At 36.5% G+C, this 15,631-nt stretch overlaps 1 protein-coding gene across 5 annotated transcripts in view; it reads left to right on the forward strand.

Moving 5' to 3' along the window:
* MAGI2 (membrane associated guanylate kinase, WW and PDZ domain containing 2) overlaps nt 1-15,631 on the forward strand; it is a 741,411-nt gene that overhangs the window by 432,047 nt on the left and 293,733 nt on the right. For all 5 annotated transcript variants that reach the window (XM_082044483.1, XM_082044484.1, XM_082044485.1 and 2 more), the window contains exon 3: nt 11,627-11,746. In XM_082044483.1, the coding sequence (XP_081900609.1) occupies nt 11,627-11,746 (120 nt within the window). The remainder of the gene's footprint in view (nt 1-11,626; nt 11,747-15,631) is intronic.

A 15,631-nucleotide genomic window follows, 5' to 3' on the forward strand; every position in this document is an offset into this window, starting at 1 on the left:
AGGAATATTCACATTCTCTTATAGCTGAGAAGCTAGAATGATTGACCCACTCTCTTCAGGGAAATCAGTTTCCTGATACTAATTATTAGAGGTACAAATTCTTAAATAGTAGTTAATCACATCTATAAAAATAAAAGTAGTATAATTAAATATGTTTTGATTTGATACAGGTACATTTAATTTGTTCTGTTATCATCAGCAGCAAGAGATGCCAGTAGCTGCTATCTGTTTGGAGCTAAAATAAGTGGAATTAACTCATCTCTAGTGAGTTCTGAATTGAACGTTGCAAGGTCGATTATTACATCATATCAGAAAATAAAGCCTCACTGTCCATGCAAAGCAGCAATTTTAATTACCCAAGCAGAGTAACACTTGCCACTCACCAACAACTTTTCTTTCAACACTGCTCAATACTAGAAGAATATCAAGGTCACACCTGCAACTGAAATCTTTCCGGTTGTTCCAAGCCTTTCTTTATTCAGACATAACTTTCCACATACCACTTATGTTCCTCTTGGAATAAAGAAATTGTCCATCAGTTGAAGTGTGTATTCTTCATGAAATCACCTTCACCAGTGCTGCAGTTACACCTCAGAAATAATTCATGTAGGAGATAAGAATAGCAGTGGGCTTCCCCGCATTCAGAATTACATGACATTTATTTCTTCACCTTCACTGTATTTCACTCCTTTGAAGTTAAATCTAAGCTTATTTTTTTTTTCTGTCTTCAGAAGAATGATCAAGGTTTTAAAATTTCTTTTAAAAACTTGAAGATAGTCACAGTATCTAAATCTGCAGCAGGCACATGTAAGTTTGTGAGTATGCTATAAAATAATGACTTCTGTATAAATAATTTATTCAGCTTGTTACTGAGAAGTGATTTTTTAAAAAAATTAACGTGAGTTAAGCTGAAAATAGTTATTTCCTAAAAACAGATGGGAAGAAATCTATTTCAAATGGCTGGGGTTTTTTTTAACGGGGAGTCATGTTTTTAGGAAAATAATTTATATAAAAAATAAGATGGTTTCAAAATAATACATTTCTTTTCTGAATAGCATAGTAGAATTGTTCCATGATACATGCATTTATCAGAAGGAAGGAGAATACATTTTCTATCACACAGTTTTAAACTGGACTTTTAGAACAGAAAAATCAAACATTTTGTAACTTGGAATTGGAAGTTCATAGTTCAACCAGATCTTTGTTGCCCATGAGAAGCAGTGCATGAAGAAGAGCAACAGAAAAGTTTTTACCAAGGAGTTCACATCGTTATTGTGTATATATGTCCTACTTTTGCTATTTGTAGTGAAAAGTAAGAGGAGGAAAAAGGGAACAAGGTACTTTCTCTTACTCTAGAAGCAAACCAGAAAATGTGCTTGCTTTGCTGATGTGCCCAGGGGGTGCAGCCTTTGCTGGCCTGCAACCTTCCCATGAGAAATGTGCATCTGCCCGGGCAGCAGCCCCACAGCGCCACTTCTGGTGCTGCTCACAGCCTTCCTGCAGGATGGTATCCCACAGCACGAAACCCTGCCTGGCGCTGACGGGATCCCTACTGAGGGAATGCATTTCCCTGTGTCTCAGTTCAGCTTTTGCTCTGCTGTCTGCATAGCAGCTGGCCACCCGGGCTCTCAGCTGTGAATCTGCTGCAGGTGTTGCACACAGTATTATTGCACAGCCACTCATTCATTTCTTTGAACTCTTGTTCATTAAAAATGAGTGCAACAGTAACTACCATTATACGTTCATGTTTTTCCACCAAACCAAGGTCTGGTCCAGCTGTCTGGTGAACGGTACAGAGATTCGCTGAATATATCAGCTTTGAGGGTGAAAGCCAAGGAATAAAATCATCAAAACAAGCTATGGACAGTGAGAGAGAAAACCAAGTAACATGTAACTCTCTTCTACCATTCAGACACCATCCATTGCAATTTTCCAAAGCGCTTTTTAATTCAGAAGTGATGTGCTCTGGATTGGCTCTTGCTCCCTTGTTGGATAGATATTGTTCAAAGATGCAGCAGAACACAACTATGAAGACTAGGGAGGGAGAATTTTAGACTTGTGTCTGAAGGCTGCCCTGGTTTAAGTAGAGATTTTTTTCATTCACACATATTAACTATGTGCCCTATTTTAAGCATAAACTCCCCTCATTTTTCTGTATGTCATCTGCCATAATCAGTAAATAAACTTTAAAGTCCTGTTATTGTTCATTCTATGAATTCATTAATTAACTGTTCTATATTATCGACATAAACTTCCAAAACAGCTGAAGTGAGTTTGATTACGAGTACATCTGTGGATGGTTTCTATGGCAGCCTGTTCCACAGCCCCTCTCTTAATGCCTCTCAAAGTAAGACTGTAGATTTAGAAAATCCATTTATAAATATTTTCAGAGATTTAGTAGCAGCGGCTAACAACTTCACAAATCCTTTTAAAATATGCTATTAAATAGACATTATACAGGGTGGCTGGCTCCTTAAGTTTGAAAAAATACATAGAATGTATAAGAATATCAGTAATTTTTCAGTTTAGAAGTTTTTTTTATTGAAGGTATTGCAGCATCTCTCAAGGTACGCTGTGGTCTAGGTATGATTTAAGCAGGTTCTTCACTTCTCTGTAGTAATGCGTACAAGCTGCCTAACAAACGACATCCACAACCATTTATTAATAATGTTAATAAAACCACCTGGTATAAAAGCATGTTCTGGTTTTGATAGCAGAATTGTTGTCCCTTAGTCCAGATATGTTGTGTTTCTGAAATTACATTAATGTGCAGTACAAATAGATGTTTTGACATCACAGCTGAAAAAAACTATCCCAGATCTCACTTAATATTTCCATTGATGCTCCGACCATTTGGACCATTGGTAGAAATAATAGAATTACTAACACTGGGCAAAAATTCATCTGTAATACCTGACTGTTTAGCAGCCCTACACATGCCAGCAGACTACTATGCAAGTAGTTCTTTAACTACATCATCTAACTTCTTGGAGAGCTGCAAAAAAAATCAGACATTTCCCAGAAAAGGCTTTGAAAGTCCTTAAGAAACCATGTTCTAATTAATCTTTTCTGGCAGTAGAAAGCATTTTGCATGTAATTATGCGTACCTTTATTTTATTAGTAACATCAAAAGTCTCTGTCTAGATCTCATTAGCAGAAGACTTTTAAAAATCTGAAGGAATATATGGAAACATAAATGCTCATGCATACATGATTTTCTCATCAAAATGCCCTAATGCATGGCTTGATTCTTCTCGTAGTTCTCTTGTGCACGTATATTCACTTTCATGTAAAAAACTGTTGTTTATAGCTGGAATAAAGGTTTATGGGGGTGTAAACAACTTTGTGCAGTGGGAATAAAGCCTAAACTTCCAAAAAGGATAAAAATTTATAATACTTTTTCAGTTTATATCTTTGCTTGAAACAGTGGAAATCCATGGGAAAAAAAAAAAAAATGAATCTTGGTCTTTATTTATTAGCTCTACAAGTTCCTAATTAACCAAAATAAAACCTCCAATTTTCTACAACCACAACCTACCATCCATTTGTTAGATTTTCATATTTTCATTCTGAAATGTTTCTTTATAGTACTTTACTGCTTTCTTTCCTGTCTGTTTGTGACACTGATATGGTGCTCTAGTTTATAATAAGAATTAAAGATATTGGGATATATTGCAAGGGTGTTTGCTAAGACATAACATGCTTTATGAAGAAAATCGCAGTGTCTTCTAGAGCTTCAGGCTTGGTACTAATTCTTGGTTGGTTTTGTTTCGTTTTGTTTGTTTGTGGGTTTTTTGTTTTCTTTTGTGGGTGTTGTTTTTGTTGTTTTGTTTTGGGGTTTTTTGTTGTTATTGGGTTTTTTTGTGTTTGTTTTTTTTTTTTTAATAAACTTTTGAGGCAATAATGTGAAATGCAAAGTGATTCATAACTTATTTTCCTTCTTTTCATCTGTTCAATTTTTGAGCACTGAAAATCAGATTCCATTAGGCATGTGGCTGACCCCTGTAAGGTCTACACTTCCAATTGCCAGAATACCCATAATTTCCCAATTTGGTATTTTCCAGGAATTACATGGAATTTATTTTAAGCATTGATGATACTTGCATTACAAAAAGCTTTTTTGATTGTTTTTACAAGTATTTTCTGCAATATCCCCTACCTAACTTGAGACAAAATATTCACACTTCTCTTTTACTAGCTTTTATTTCTGAAATCTCTTGTTTACATCTTAAAAGATACTCTTGGCAAAGATACTGAAAAAAAGGATGGTTTATTTGCTCCAATGCTGTGCTGGCAATGAAACTTGTATAGCTGGCTTAATACTGGGTCAGAATTGTTCTCAAAAGAAAGTGCTCTGCAGACTTGATGAGGAATTCACCAACAGCAGGAAAGTGACCCAATTCGTGCTGTGATTACCGGGCAATGAGTCTGTCTTTACAGAGGAAACTTCCCGTATATCTGTGCCTGCCACAGCATAACAGCATGGAAGTGCAATGATCAGATCTTTGCATGGTGTGATGAGTAGCTCTGGATATGGCACAGTTTATTTTAAAGAAAAGTCTTCAAGTATCTGTCTCAGCCTATAGCTCTTGTGCTGTGTTTCTTCTCTGGGTGTTGTGCTGGTTCTAGTGATCCTCTCATAATTAACCAAATAAATAAAAAAATAAATAATCTTCCTACCAGCAGTCCTAAGCTAAAACTACTGTCATTCCCATCTCCTGATTTTACTTTGCTATTCAGCTCCAATATGATTTAATTTTTTTAAATGCATAGATTATTTGAGCTATTTTTATGTGCATTGTACACTGTCACATTGCACAAAACCAAAAGAACAAATAGAAAACCTAGGCTGTGTTTAATCGGAAACTACTGAATAAATATTTAATATTAAAATTTAAAAAAAGTATTTGAAAGGATGTATGCATCTGGAGTGTTAGAATCCTGCAAACCGTCAGGCAGGAGATTAACTAGCTTACCTAATGCGTTGGTCTCAAGTTTAAAAGAAGTGAAAATCTACAGAAGTACAGGCTGAAATCATATTCTTTCCACAAAGGTGATGCTTATCTGTTACTCTGTGTATTGTAGATCTCCAATCCAGGAAGTCACTGCCTGTGTTTTAAAATATAAGATATAAAATATAAATGATAAAATATAAGATATAAAATATAAATGATAAAATATAAAATATATTGTCCTAGGAATTATGAGGTACTATAGAATGTGGGAACTACAATCCAGTACACAGTCCTTTAAGACTGCTTTTCACAATCTTACCTTTTATTTCTTCAGGAAAAATCAAAATTTAACAAACAATGTCATTAATCCCCAAATATACCTTTTTTGGGTATTTACGTTGTTGGGTTTTTTTTTAGACATGACACAAATTCTCCACCTAATTTTAGTGGACAGTGGATTGAGCCACATAGTTGATCTATCATTTCTGCTAATATCAGTGGATTCTGGTGGTGTACAGAGATCGGAAAACTTCCTTTTTAATTCACAGGAATTAAACACCCAGCAATGAAACTATTAGTTCTGTGATGAAGTATGGCTAAGTGTTTTTCCCTTTCTGCTAAAACTCAGCCAGAAATTCCTGGAGCCAGTAAAAACACTCTGCTTCTTCCAAATAGTGTCTGAGATTTCATTCTGTGTGCAGGCAACATTGCAAATAATGCTTCAGTCTTACAACTCAGCAAATGCTAAATGCCTGGCTTTGCCTCACTGTAAAGCATTTAGCACCTTTGCTAGTGGCGTTTGAATTGATTAACCTGAGTTCTCTTCTTCAGGATCACATTTGCCATCATCCTGCTTGCTAAAGCAGTTCAAAACTGTTACCCCTAAAAAAAAACATTTTCTGGAATCTAGAATTCCTTCCTTTTGCTTCTGCATTTTTATAGGAGTGTATCAGAGGCATTGCTGGTATCGCACACTTAGTGGAAAAAACTTCCTCTTCGTGACCCTTGCCAAGAAGCGGCTTATGGCATTGTGTTTTATGCTGTTGTTATGAGAAGTATTATAAACACTTAAGAGCTTCCTGCATTGTAGTACATCTAAAATCACTTTAGTTGCAAATGATGTTTATTATTCTCTTCAGCAGGGAATTCAGTAGATCAAGATGAATGTGGCGTTCCTCTGCTTAATGCAGTTGGTAATTTGACAAGATAGGTATAATTTCCCATACATTTCAGTTCCTCACAGTAACAGTGTCCCAGAGTAATTTGACAAACAAACAGAAGAGCTAATTAAACATTGTTTAATTTTTCTAAGGCAAAGTGTATACAAGGTCATACCAAGGGCTTAGCTGAAGTTTATTAAAGATTAGCAGTCTGTTTCTGCAGGAGGGATCCCTCCAGCTACTGTGGTGTACGACAGCCTGGCACACCGCTTTGCACAACAAGCTGTTGTACAATGCAGAATTACAGAACAAATTTTCAGTAGAATGCCTAATAAAATGACTTTATATAATAAAGATTTTCTTATGTTTTGTTATATTTGGAGCAAATAAGCACAATAAGGCCCTGTTTGCTTCCCTGCATTTGCAAAATGAATCTAGGAGTAGTTATACAAAAAGGGCTAGGTATTTACTGTGTCTTTCATTTACACTGTAAATTCTTGTGACAAAGACACACCTTTGCTTTTGTATTTGCCTCATGCCATAGGAACCAATCTGGGAATCTAAATGCAAAACAACTAAATAACAGTGAAGGTGTTTGGGGAGCAAAGAGGTTTGCCATGTTTGCCCTTAACTTGCAATTAAAAAATGTAATAATGTGAATATTTAAAATATGCCTATAAGCTCAGAGCATTGAAACCTGTGCACAAAGTCTGTGAGTAGATATCGGACCTGCAGGGACTAAGGCCTTGACTTCTGCTCTCCTCCTGATCATCATACAGAGTGTACAGGAACACTACTCATGTGATAGTATCCTTTTAATGCTGCCAGAGACTGTAAAATACAAATTATTTACTGGGCAAGTGTTCTTGGAAATGTATCTATGGTACTGAGCAGAGGACACCTTTCCAAGTCTTTCCTGTCATAGTTCTGGGGTTTTTAACTAATATTCATATTCCTACACTGACACGTAAATAAATTTGCCTCTTTTCCTATCGTGCATATCTACATGGAGTTAGCAATAAAGGAAATATTGAGAGAACACCTTTCCTGCACTTGAAAGTAGCAGAGCTGGATAGAGGCTGTGAAGAGTCAGCGCTTCTAAGAAACGGAAATCTTTTCAAAGTCAAACTGAGCACCACGTTCCCAAATAAGCACTATTGTGTTATAATTATACACTTGGAAGCTGAGGTTAAGAAAGAGACATAAATTCCTAGTTGTTCTCCTGCCTATACAAACTGATGTGGAGCTTTCCTACCCTGGAGTTCTTCCAGAATTAATAATTCCATAGTTTTTTACTAATAATGGGTATCTGGACTGAACACTACATGAACTGGTCATTTTTCCAATCTGCACTAGCAGTCAACATAAATCTTCCATATTAGAGGTTATTTATTGTTCCCTAAGCACATACAAGCAGTATTTCAAAAATAGTTTATTGCTATTAAATTAACACTCTCCTTTTCTCATTCATTGTAAAGATTTCTCAGGTGTCTAAATTTATACTCTCAGGTGCCTTATACTCAGTTAAAAATGTTCTTTCAAAGGCTGTTTTTGTAAACAGCACTTAATTCCTCTCCAGAAACATAGCAACATCATATAACCTAACACTGAGCATAGAAAGCCTGCACTGAAGTAAGTTATATCAAAGAAAATCAGTATCAGTCCAGATCAAGCTGCTGTAGTCTCTAAGGTACCTGCACATTGCGTGACAGCACTCACTTGTATGGGTTGGTCGTGGTTACTTGCAAGCTACTCCTTGTGTTTCTTCTGTTCAACAGCAACAATAGATTGCATTTGTCATAAATACGCATAGTGCAAATATCCTTTGTTGGTTTTGATCCTGCAAGATCTAAAATTATAATGTTCTTTCATTATTGAAGTCAAAGATTATTTTTTCATGTTACCATGGTAACAAAATGGTAACTGGGTTCCTATTTTCCTTTTACATTAATAAAAGGCTAACTCTTATAAGCAGTAGCAAGTGTGCCCTATTAAGCCTTGATGCTGTAAAGCAGAAGGTGTGTTTCTGTAAAACTATGATGCTTGGAATTAATCCTTTGTTTTAAGTCTTGAATCACTATAGCTTTTGGGGCTGCTTATCTGTCTATATGAATGTAGCTAAAGACGAAATCTATTAAAAACAGTAATTCTACATTTGTTTAAAAGCAAGGAAAAAGAAAATCTGCCTGTGGTCTAAAAGATCTAAAAGATAAATATAGCCCTTAATGTTCAGATCTTGATGAGTGCTTAAGATTCTCCAGTAACTGCCTCCAAGTCTGTTAACCTGCACATTGCAAACTCTATGGTGCTTACAGAAAGGTATAAAGGACAGCAACTCAGTTCCTCCAGGGTGAAGGAGTAAAAGAGGCAATAACTATTGATTATTCCATTAGCCAGGGGATTACATTAACCATTTTTAAGGTCTCAGGTCCTCCAGGCTGAGGGAATAAGAACAGATGCAGGAGGGAAATGGGACTCGGTAAGGTTTTATCAAGGGCAATAAAGTTCCAGTGGGGATGAAGACTGCTGTACCTGGGGTAAGAGTTGCCCTGAATATGTGCAACTAGTGATCATGCTTTGCTCTTTTCTCCATTTTTTGAAGGAAGTGAGTAGTAGATATCTTATAGGACTAAAACTCTCTGTACACAACACCATTCAGAGCTCTTGGAACAGACTCCCTGGGTATTACGTGCAAAGAGAGTGGAACTTTCCATGTTACCATCTGTATTATCTTCCAGCATTGTAAGACAAACATAGCAGGCATAGGTAGAGATGCCAAGAAATTTTCTGGAAAATCTGCTTTTCCTTAACAATGTTAATTTGTGTAATTTACCCATTTCAATTCAACTTAATGAGAAAGAATTCCTCATTTCTGTGCTGGGATAGCTAGTGAAACCATGGGGTGCAAGACAAATGGAGAAAGGAAAACGTGCTGCAAAAGTACCAGTAGCTATTTAGTCACCTAGGAACATAAGTGGGAAACTGAGATTCAGGGAGACTAAATTAAGAAGCTGCTGTATGCAGTAGCACACTGGTGATTCTAAAGTGGAGTTCTGGGTCTTTTGGTTTTGCCACAAAAATCCACTAATTTCATCTTGAAGCAAAATGGGAAATTTGAAATCTTGGACTGTTATAGAACAAGATAATGAATACATCTGCTAATCTAAATAGAGGGCATCTCATGATTACCTTACACATAGGAATAGATGATGAGCAATTCAGCTGGAGAACAGACACGCTAGAGTTAAGCTGTGTGTTAAGGATACAGAATTAGTCTAGAATAAGACAATGCATTTCATTTGAAATAGGGGAAGCAGATTAGAGAGAATATTCAGTTCGTAGTACAGGGCATATGCAAACATTCTCATAGATGTACCATGTCCAAAAGTACAGGACTAAGTCACTTAAGGGCAGAAAGGTCTGGTCTGTAGCTTCCAGTTTAAGAGAGGGATTCAGAATCTGAAATTTAGTCCATTACACTTTTCTAGGCAAGCTGACAGAAGACAGTGACAAAAGCAGAGAAATATATGGGGATATCTGAGTTTGTTGTTGGACCTCCTGTGAGACTTCGCAGTCATTCCTGCTCAATATGAGTGTTGAATATATGTCTGTTTAAAGCAAACTACAGTGTATTAACACTTAATATCACAGAATCATTGAAAATTTAGGTTGAGAGGGAGCTCAGTAGGTCACCTAGTCCAACTTTCTACTCAAAGCAGGGCTTACCTCCACATCTTATGCAACTTGTATTTTTATCTGATTGATAAACTTCTTGTAATTCTAGTTTGGCTACATAAAAAACTATTGAAGAAGCAGTAAATTAGAGGTACTCATCTAATGTGCGAGCTTCTTCCCCATGCCATGTCTAGGAACAACCTGGCATTGAATTGCCAAAGCTTGCTTGTCTCTTGTATTTTATGAGGAGGAGATAGTTCCTGTCGATAGACTTTGGGAGTAAACAATTCCTCAGGAGAGAGCACGCAGATCAAACATCTGCTGCCTGTGCTGTTAGCAGAGGTCCCTGGAGCTCAGGGGATTGCCAGAATCCCTGTGCTTCTGCACAGTTCTCATAAAGGGTTGGAGATCTTCAAGGATGCTGCTACATCCCCAGGCGTCACATGTTCCATGGGGAGTAAATTCAACATATTTATGGACATTCTAAGTGTCTGAATGTTTTAACCTTACCATCCCTGAAACACAACAGTAACAATCCTAGTGAACCCATTTCTGCAAATATGAAAGGCAGCCGAATAGCTCTTTGGCTTCCACCATTGATGAGATCTCTACTGGCTGTAATGGTTTATACAGATGGCAGAAATGTAGACAACTACTTCTTAATCTTATGGTGAATCTCACACAAAATGATTCAAGAGGTTTAAATGCAGATGTCTGAATAATATACATCAAAAAGTAGATGAAATAGATTTTTTGTTAGCTGCCCTGAAGAGATGTCTGAATAACTACTGCATAATATGGGAGACATAATGCAGTGTTTAAGGTGGTGGATTAATAACTAAGGAAGAGAAAATATCTTCTGCACAATATCATAATATTAAACTTTGTCCAGGAAGTGGAAGACCTGGTTCCTAGCCATGTCCCACTGTCAACAGTCTTGAAACCAAACCTTGTGAGTATGATGCAATCACTACAGTATTGATAAAGAATTGATTCATTAAGATGTTTCAAATACTCTGAAACTGGGGAGGACCTAAGGCTCTCCCATTTCCAAATGGAGTTTTGTGAGGTATTTAGTGGTTTCAGTCAATGTAGGGATAGCCTGACCACAATAAAATTGACCATTAGAAAACTAGGTCAAATTCAGATGCTTCCTGCTAAAACCTCGGCTTCTGCTAGCTAAGCCCAGTTGCTTCTCAGCATGTAGGAAATACTGTCTTTTGGCATTTATGGAGTTCTATAATCCAGAGATGACAATAGAGGCAATAACTAAATATAAGCACCTTTGCAGTTTGACAGCATGGTGAGCGGGTGATTTGAATCACTCAGTCCCTTAAGCCTAGCCATTTATCAAGTCCGCTTAAGGGATTGAAACAAGCAATGTGAATACAACCTTCACAGATTTGCTTACAGATTTATTGTTTTGTGTACTAAGTGGATGTTTAAAAGATCATGAAGCAGATTAATTGCAGACAAGACTTTTTTTGAAGCCACAGAAAATACACATCAAAGATTTGCGTTACCTCTGAATGCCTCGTGTCACTGAGGGTCTTTCTAGCAACACAAAAAGAAGAGCAGTATGATACATTTTCATTAGTGAGAATAAATTATATGGATTCAAAGAGCGTCTGGCATGATCTTAAACATGCATCTTGTATACCTCTGATATCTTCAACAAATGCAGCTATATGGTTTTGAAAGACATCCTCACAAGGAGGGTGTGCTATATAATGTGTTGTGTAAACGGTCTACTTCGTGAATTTTCTGAAACTTTAAAAAAGATCAGTCAACATTTAGATCATGTGCTTGACAGTGTGTCTTCTGTCTTATTATTAGGCACCACAAGGCCACATAAGGAGGGGGAAGTCCCTGGTGTGGACTATATTTTCATCACTGTTGAAGATTTTATGGAATTGGAGAAAAGTGGTGCTCTCTTAGAAAGTGGAACATATGAAGGTAAGCATTGCTTTTACTGCCAAATCTGTCTCATGCTTCCACTATGCTTTCTTCTACTTCTATGGAATTGCACTGGGACATCCCATTACAAATATGTCATTACTAGTGTTATCAGAAGTCTGTGAAGACCCATGTGGCAATTATAAAAATATTTTCATATTTAAAAGCTAAATGTAGATGGGTTCATTGTAATTTTAGGATATTCTACTGGCTCAGGGAAAAAGGATGATACATTGCACTTATAGGAAATAAAAACTAATTATTTGTGCCAAATGCTTGAGGAGATTTCCACAAAACTTCAGCAAACAACTACATTTCTAACATAGGACAAGAAAGAAAAACTAAAACAGAAATCAGTTGTAAAACTGACACTTTTCCTTTGCATGTGCCATCCTGCAAATATCAATCTATGTGAGAGGTTAAAACCTCACTATATAATTAAAACAGGAAGGATTTGCTATGTCAGGTCTTATGGGCTTTGTAAAGTTATTGAAAAGAACTCATTAATTTTGTAATATGACAAAAGGATAGGAACTGTCCTAATGACTGTATTAAAAAATGTCTGCATATGGGACAAAGAGCCAGCAGCTTATTGCAGAACAGTATTTCCCAGGAGAACTGATGATTCATTTGATTTTAAGCTTTTTCAATATATAGTGATCCTGAAAGTGAAACTACAATAAACGAAGGGGCAGTTACATAGTAGTGCATTTTAATAACACCAGAATAATGCTACACTATTTTAAAACAGATGATGCTTAGAGATTCACTAGTATTTAAGGTGATTGAGTAATGGATAAGTCTTTTTACTGTAATCTTCAATCTTGAAAATAAAATGTCAGGAAACACCCTTTATATGAAAAAAAATGGCCCATACTTATAGGAATATGTGGGTGAGTAGAACCATTTACAAAGAAGCAGCCACACATTTTTACCTTGTAGCAAAAGCAGCAATGAAGAAGTTCTTGTCCTGACTTTGTCCCTGTCAAAGAAAGCATCTAAAGACAAATAAGGAGCTATTCATCCCAAAGAAAATCATTAGCTGTGTTATAAATAGCAGGAAAGAAGGTAATCCTTTCTCATCTAATCAGTACAAAGTACCCATTGGAAAGTAAATACATTTTCATAAAGAGATATATCAATACAGAAATTGTAACAAAGATTTCCATTAAAGAAGGTCAAATAAAGGAATGTATGTCTTCTTTTCCTTTCCTAGTTTTTTTTCCCCACTTTCTGACACCTAATGGTAGAAATTACCTAAATGTTACTATAAGTACAGCACCACAATTTTACGTTTATCAGACACTCATTAAAAAACAAGCCCTTCTTGAAGTGCCTTTTTGCTACCTTAAGTGTTTGAAGCTAAAGGAGCTTAAGTGTAGCACAAGTCTGTCATTGCTTGACCATGTAATTTCATTAGTTTGTAGCAAGTTTACAGAGATTGCACTGCTAGGTTAAATTAATTCACAGTGCTCTTCTGTCCCTCGAGGGATTCTGAGAGGTGTCATTTAATACCAGCTACCAGAGCTGAGTGGACAGCAAGGTGAAATATTGTTTTGGGAAGACTGAATAGCTCCTCAAACCGGCTGAGGACCTAGCTGAAGAGAGGTCCAAAGATGTGACTGTGCAATGTCTGTCACATCATTCACTGATCACAGATGACAAGCTCACCAGAGCCAGGAAGTCAGAAACTGAAGGCAAAACAGAAGGAGCTCAACATACCAATTTCTGCATAAATCCTTTCTTCGATTCCCAGGTTTCCCAATCACCAGATGTGCATTCTGACAAATAATAGATAATATATTTTCTGTCTATGTATTATGGAAAATATTAGGCAACACATGAGAAAATACGCCTTGTTCACAGACACTGCTTCTCCTGTTCCCATGCAAGGGCTTTTGGACATGACCGCAGAAAGTTACAGCCCCCATTTCTGATTAATTCCTCATGACGGTGGTACCTTCCTGGGGGAAGGATTTTGCTAATCATTCCATCACAAGATTTTCCTGAGCACATTAAGTCTGCAGTGATTAAGTTTACTGGTCACAATTATACCGATCAAAGCAAATAAATTTTCAGTTCCCCATACTAAGAGAAAATGACTTTTGAATCCTTCCATAGATCATGGAACTTATGTAAGCATACATGTTCTGGCCTCTGACACGAATCAGCCTTTGTTTCAATGATTCTCAATGTTCATAGATTGGTTTGCAGATTATTGTTTGTTTTTTGTCTCCAAACACCATTCTGTAGTTACATTTCTGCATTTAGCTGAGTCGGTCAATGGTGATTGTCTAACCATGGTCAATATGTACCAGTTTGTCTCTACCAGAAAAAAGGTTTTAAATAAGCAAATTCTCATTTAGTTGAGATAAAAAGACAAACTCTGTGTTTGTGTGTTGTTTTTCACCACTTTTCTTGACTAGAGGGTTGATTCAGTCAATTTACCTTCTATTGTATGAATTCCAAAGAGAATCAGAAATATCCAGGTAAACCAGAGGAGAAGGAGACCGAGTGGAGACTTACCTGACACTGTTTGTAGTGTTCATTATAGTATTCACTATTGTTGGAAGGGACGATATTTTCTGAGAAAACCAGTGATAACAATCCAAAACCTTTTGTTCTGGTGCAAGAAAATAAGTCATGATTCCAACCTGGATAGGACATAATCTAAAAGTGAAACCAGTATACGTTCTTAGAAAATTTCTATAATTCCTTTTTGCTTTTGAAGCACACATTATTTTTTGAGTTTTAAAATAGATTTTTAAGTTGTAAAAGCTTCAGAATTAAAAATAGGATGCTCTGTGACCTCTTTACTACTTAGGCTTTGAATACGCCTTCTACCACTTTTGTGAGAACTGTGAATGACTGTAGTATTCCAAAGTGCTGTAGAAAAGCAACAGTACATTAATGATAAAAACTCTAAAAATTTATTTTCTACCAATTTTGCAAATAAAAAAATATTTAGTTTCACTAGGACCAAATACATTACTATTTTGAACATTTTTATTTATGGCTTTTTGAGAAACTACTGGAAAGACCAAGACATCTTTACACGCATTGATTATTTTATCTACATAATGGTATATAAACAGTTGCTGCACATTTTGCAGCTTGCCTGTGGTAAAGTTTCATGGCAATCTAGGTGACACTATTCAGTGCAGACTGAGAGAAAGAATGCAAGGCTCACTTCCACTCCCACCCAAATTATCAGTCCAAGGCACATTGACTTCAGTGAAAATTATCACTGAGTTCTGAATTTGTAATAAAATTTCAGTGAATTCCACCAACGCACTGCTACTACTGCAGGAAGTGTTTGCCTGAAGCACACCAAACTCATTTATTTGGAGGTCTTTGTATAATAGGTCAGCCAAATACTAGAGGTTTCACTTGGCTTCTTTTTAGCAGAATTCCAGTTTACTGTAATGATTAAAGGAATTCTGATTTGGCCTAGAATGATAACTTCATTAGAGATAAAACTTATTTCCAAAACTTGGGGTAAGGTAAAATAACCCTAGTTCTGTACCAGAGGAGCAAGTGTTCCTGGGCAGAGAGAAAGCCACCTGCCGCTGTTAAGAAGACTCAAGTGGCACAGAACAACATGCCCCAGTAAAATAATCTATGTTGCTTTTCCAGTTTCTGAAATGAAGTTAATAGATGGTCTTTGAATTAGCATAATATGTGCAAATCTATAAAACGAGGAATGACAAAGCTGTGATGAACAAACCGTGTGTGTGTGCTGTCTTTTATGACTTCTCCAATGAAAGAGTTGGCTCGGTATATTCTCATCTCTCTGATAAGTCAAAATTGTATGGAGACTTCATGGATCACTGACTTCAAAGGCTGTTACCATCTCTGTATTAGATCAGCAAAATTTCTTAGCCA

Source organism: Streptopelia decaocto, assembly GCF_964273445.1.
Source record: "Streptopelia decaocto genome assembly, chromosome: 1".
Classification (NCBI taxonomy): Eukaryota; Metazoa; Chordata; class Aves; order Columbiformes; family Columbidae; genus Streptopelia; species Streptopelia decaocto.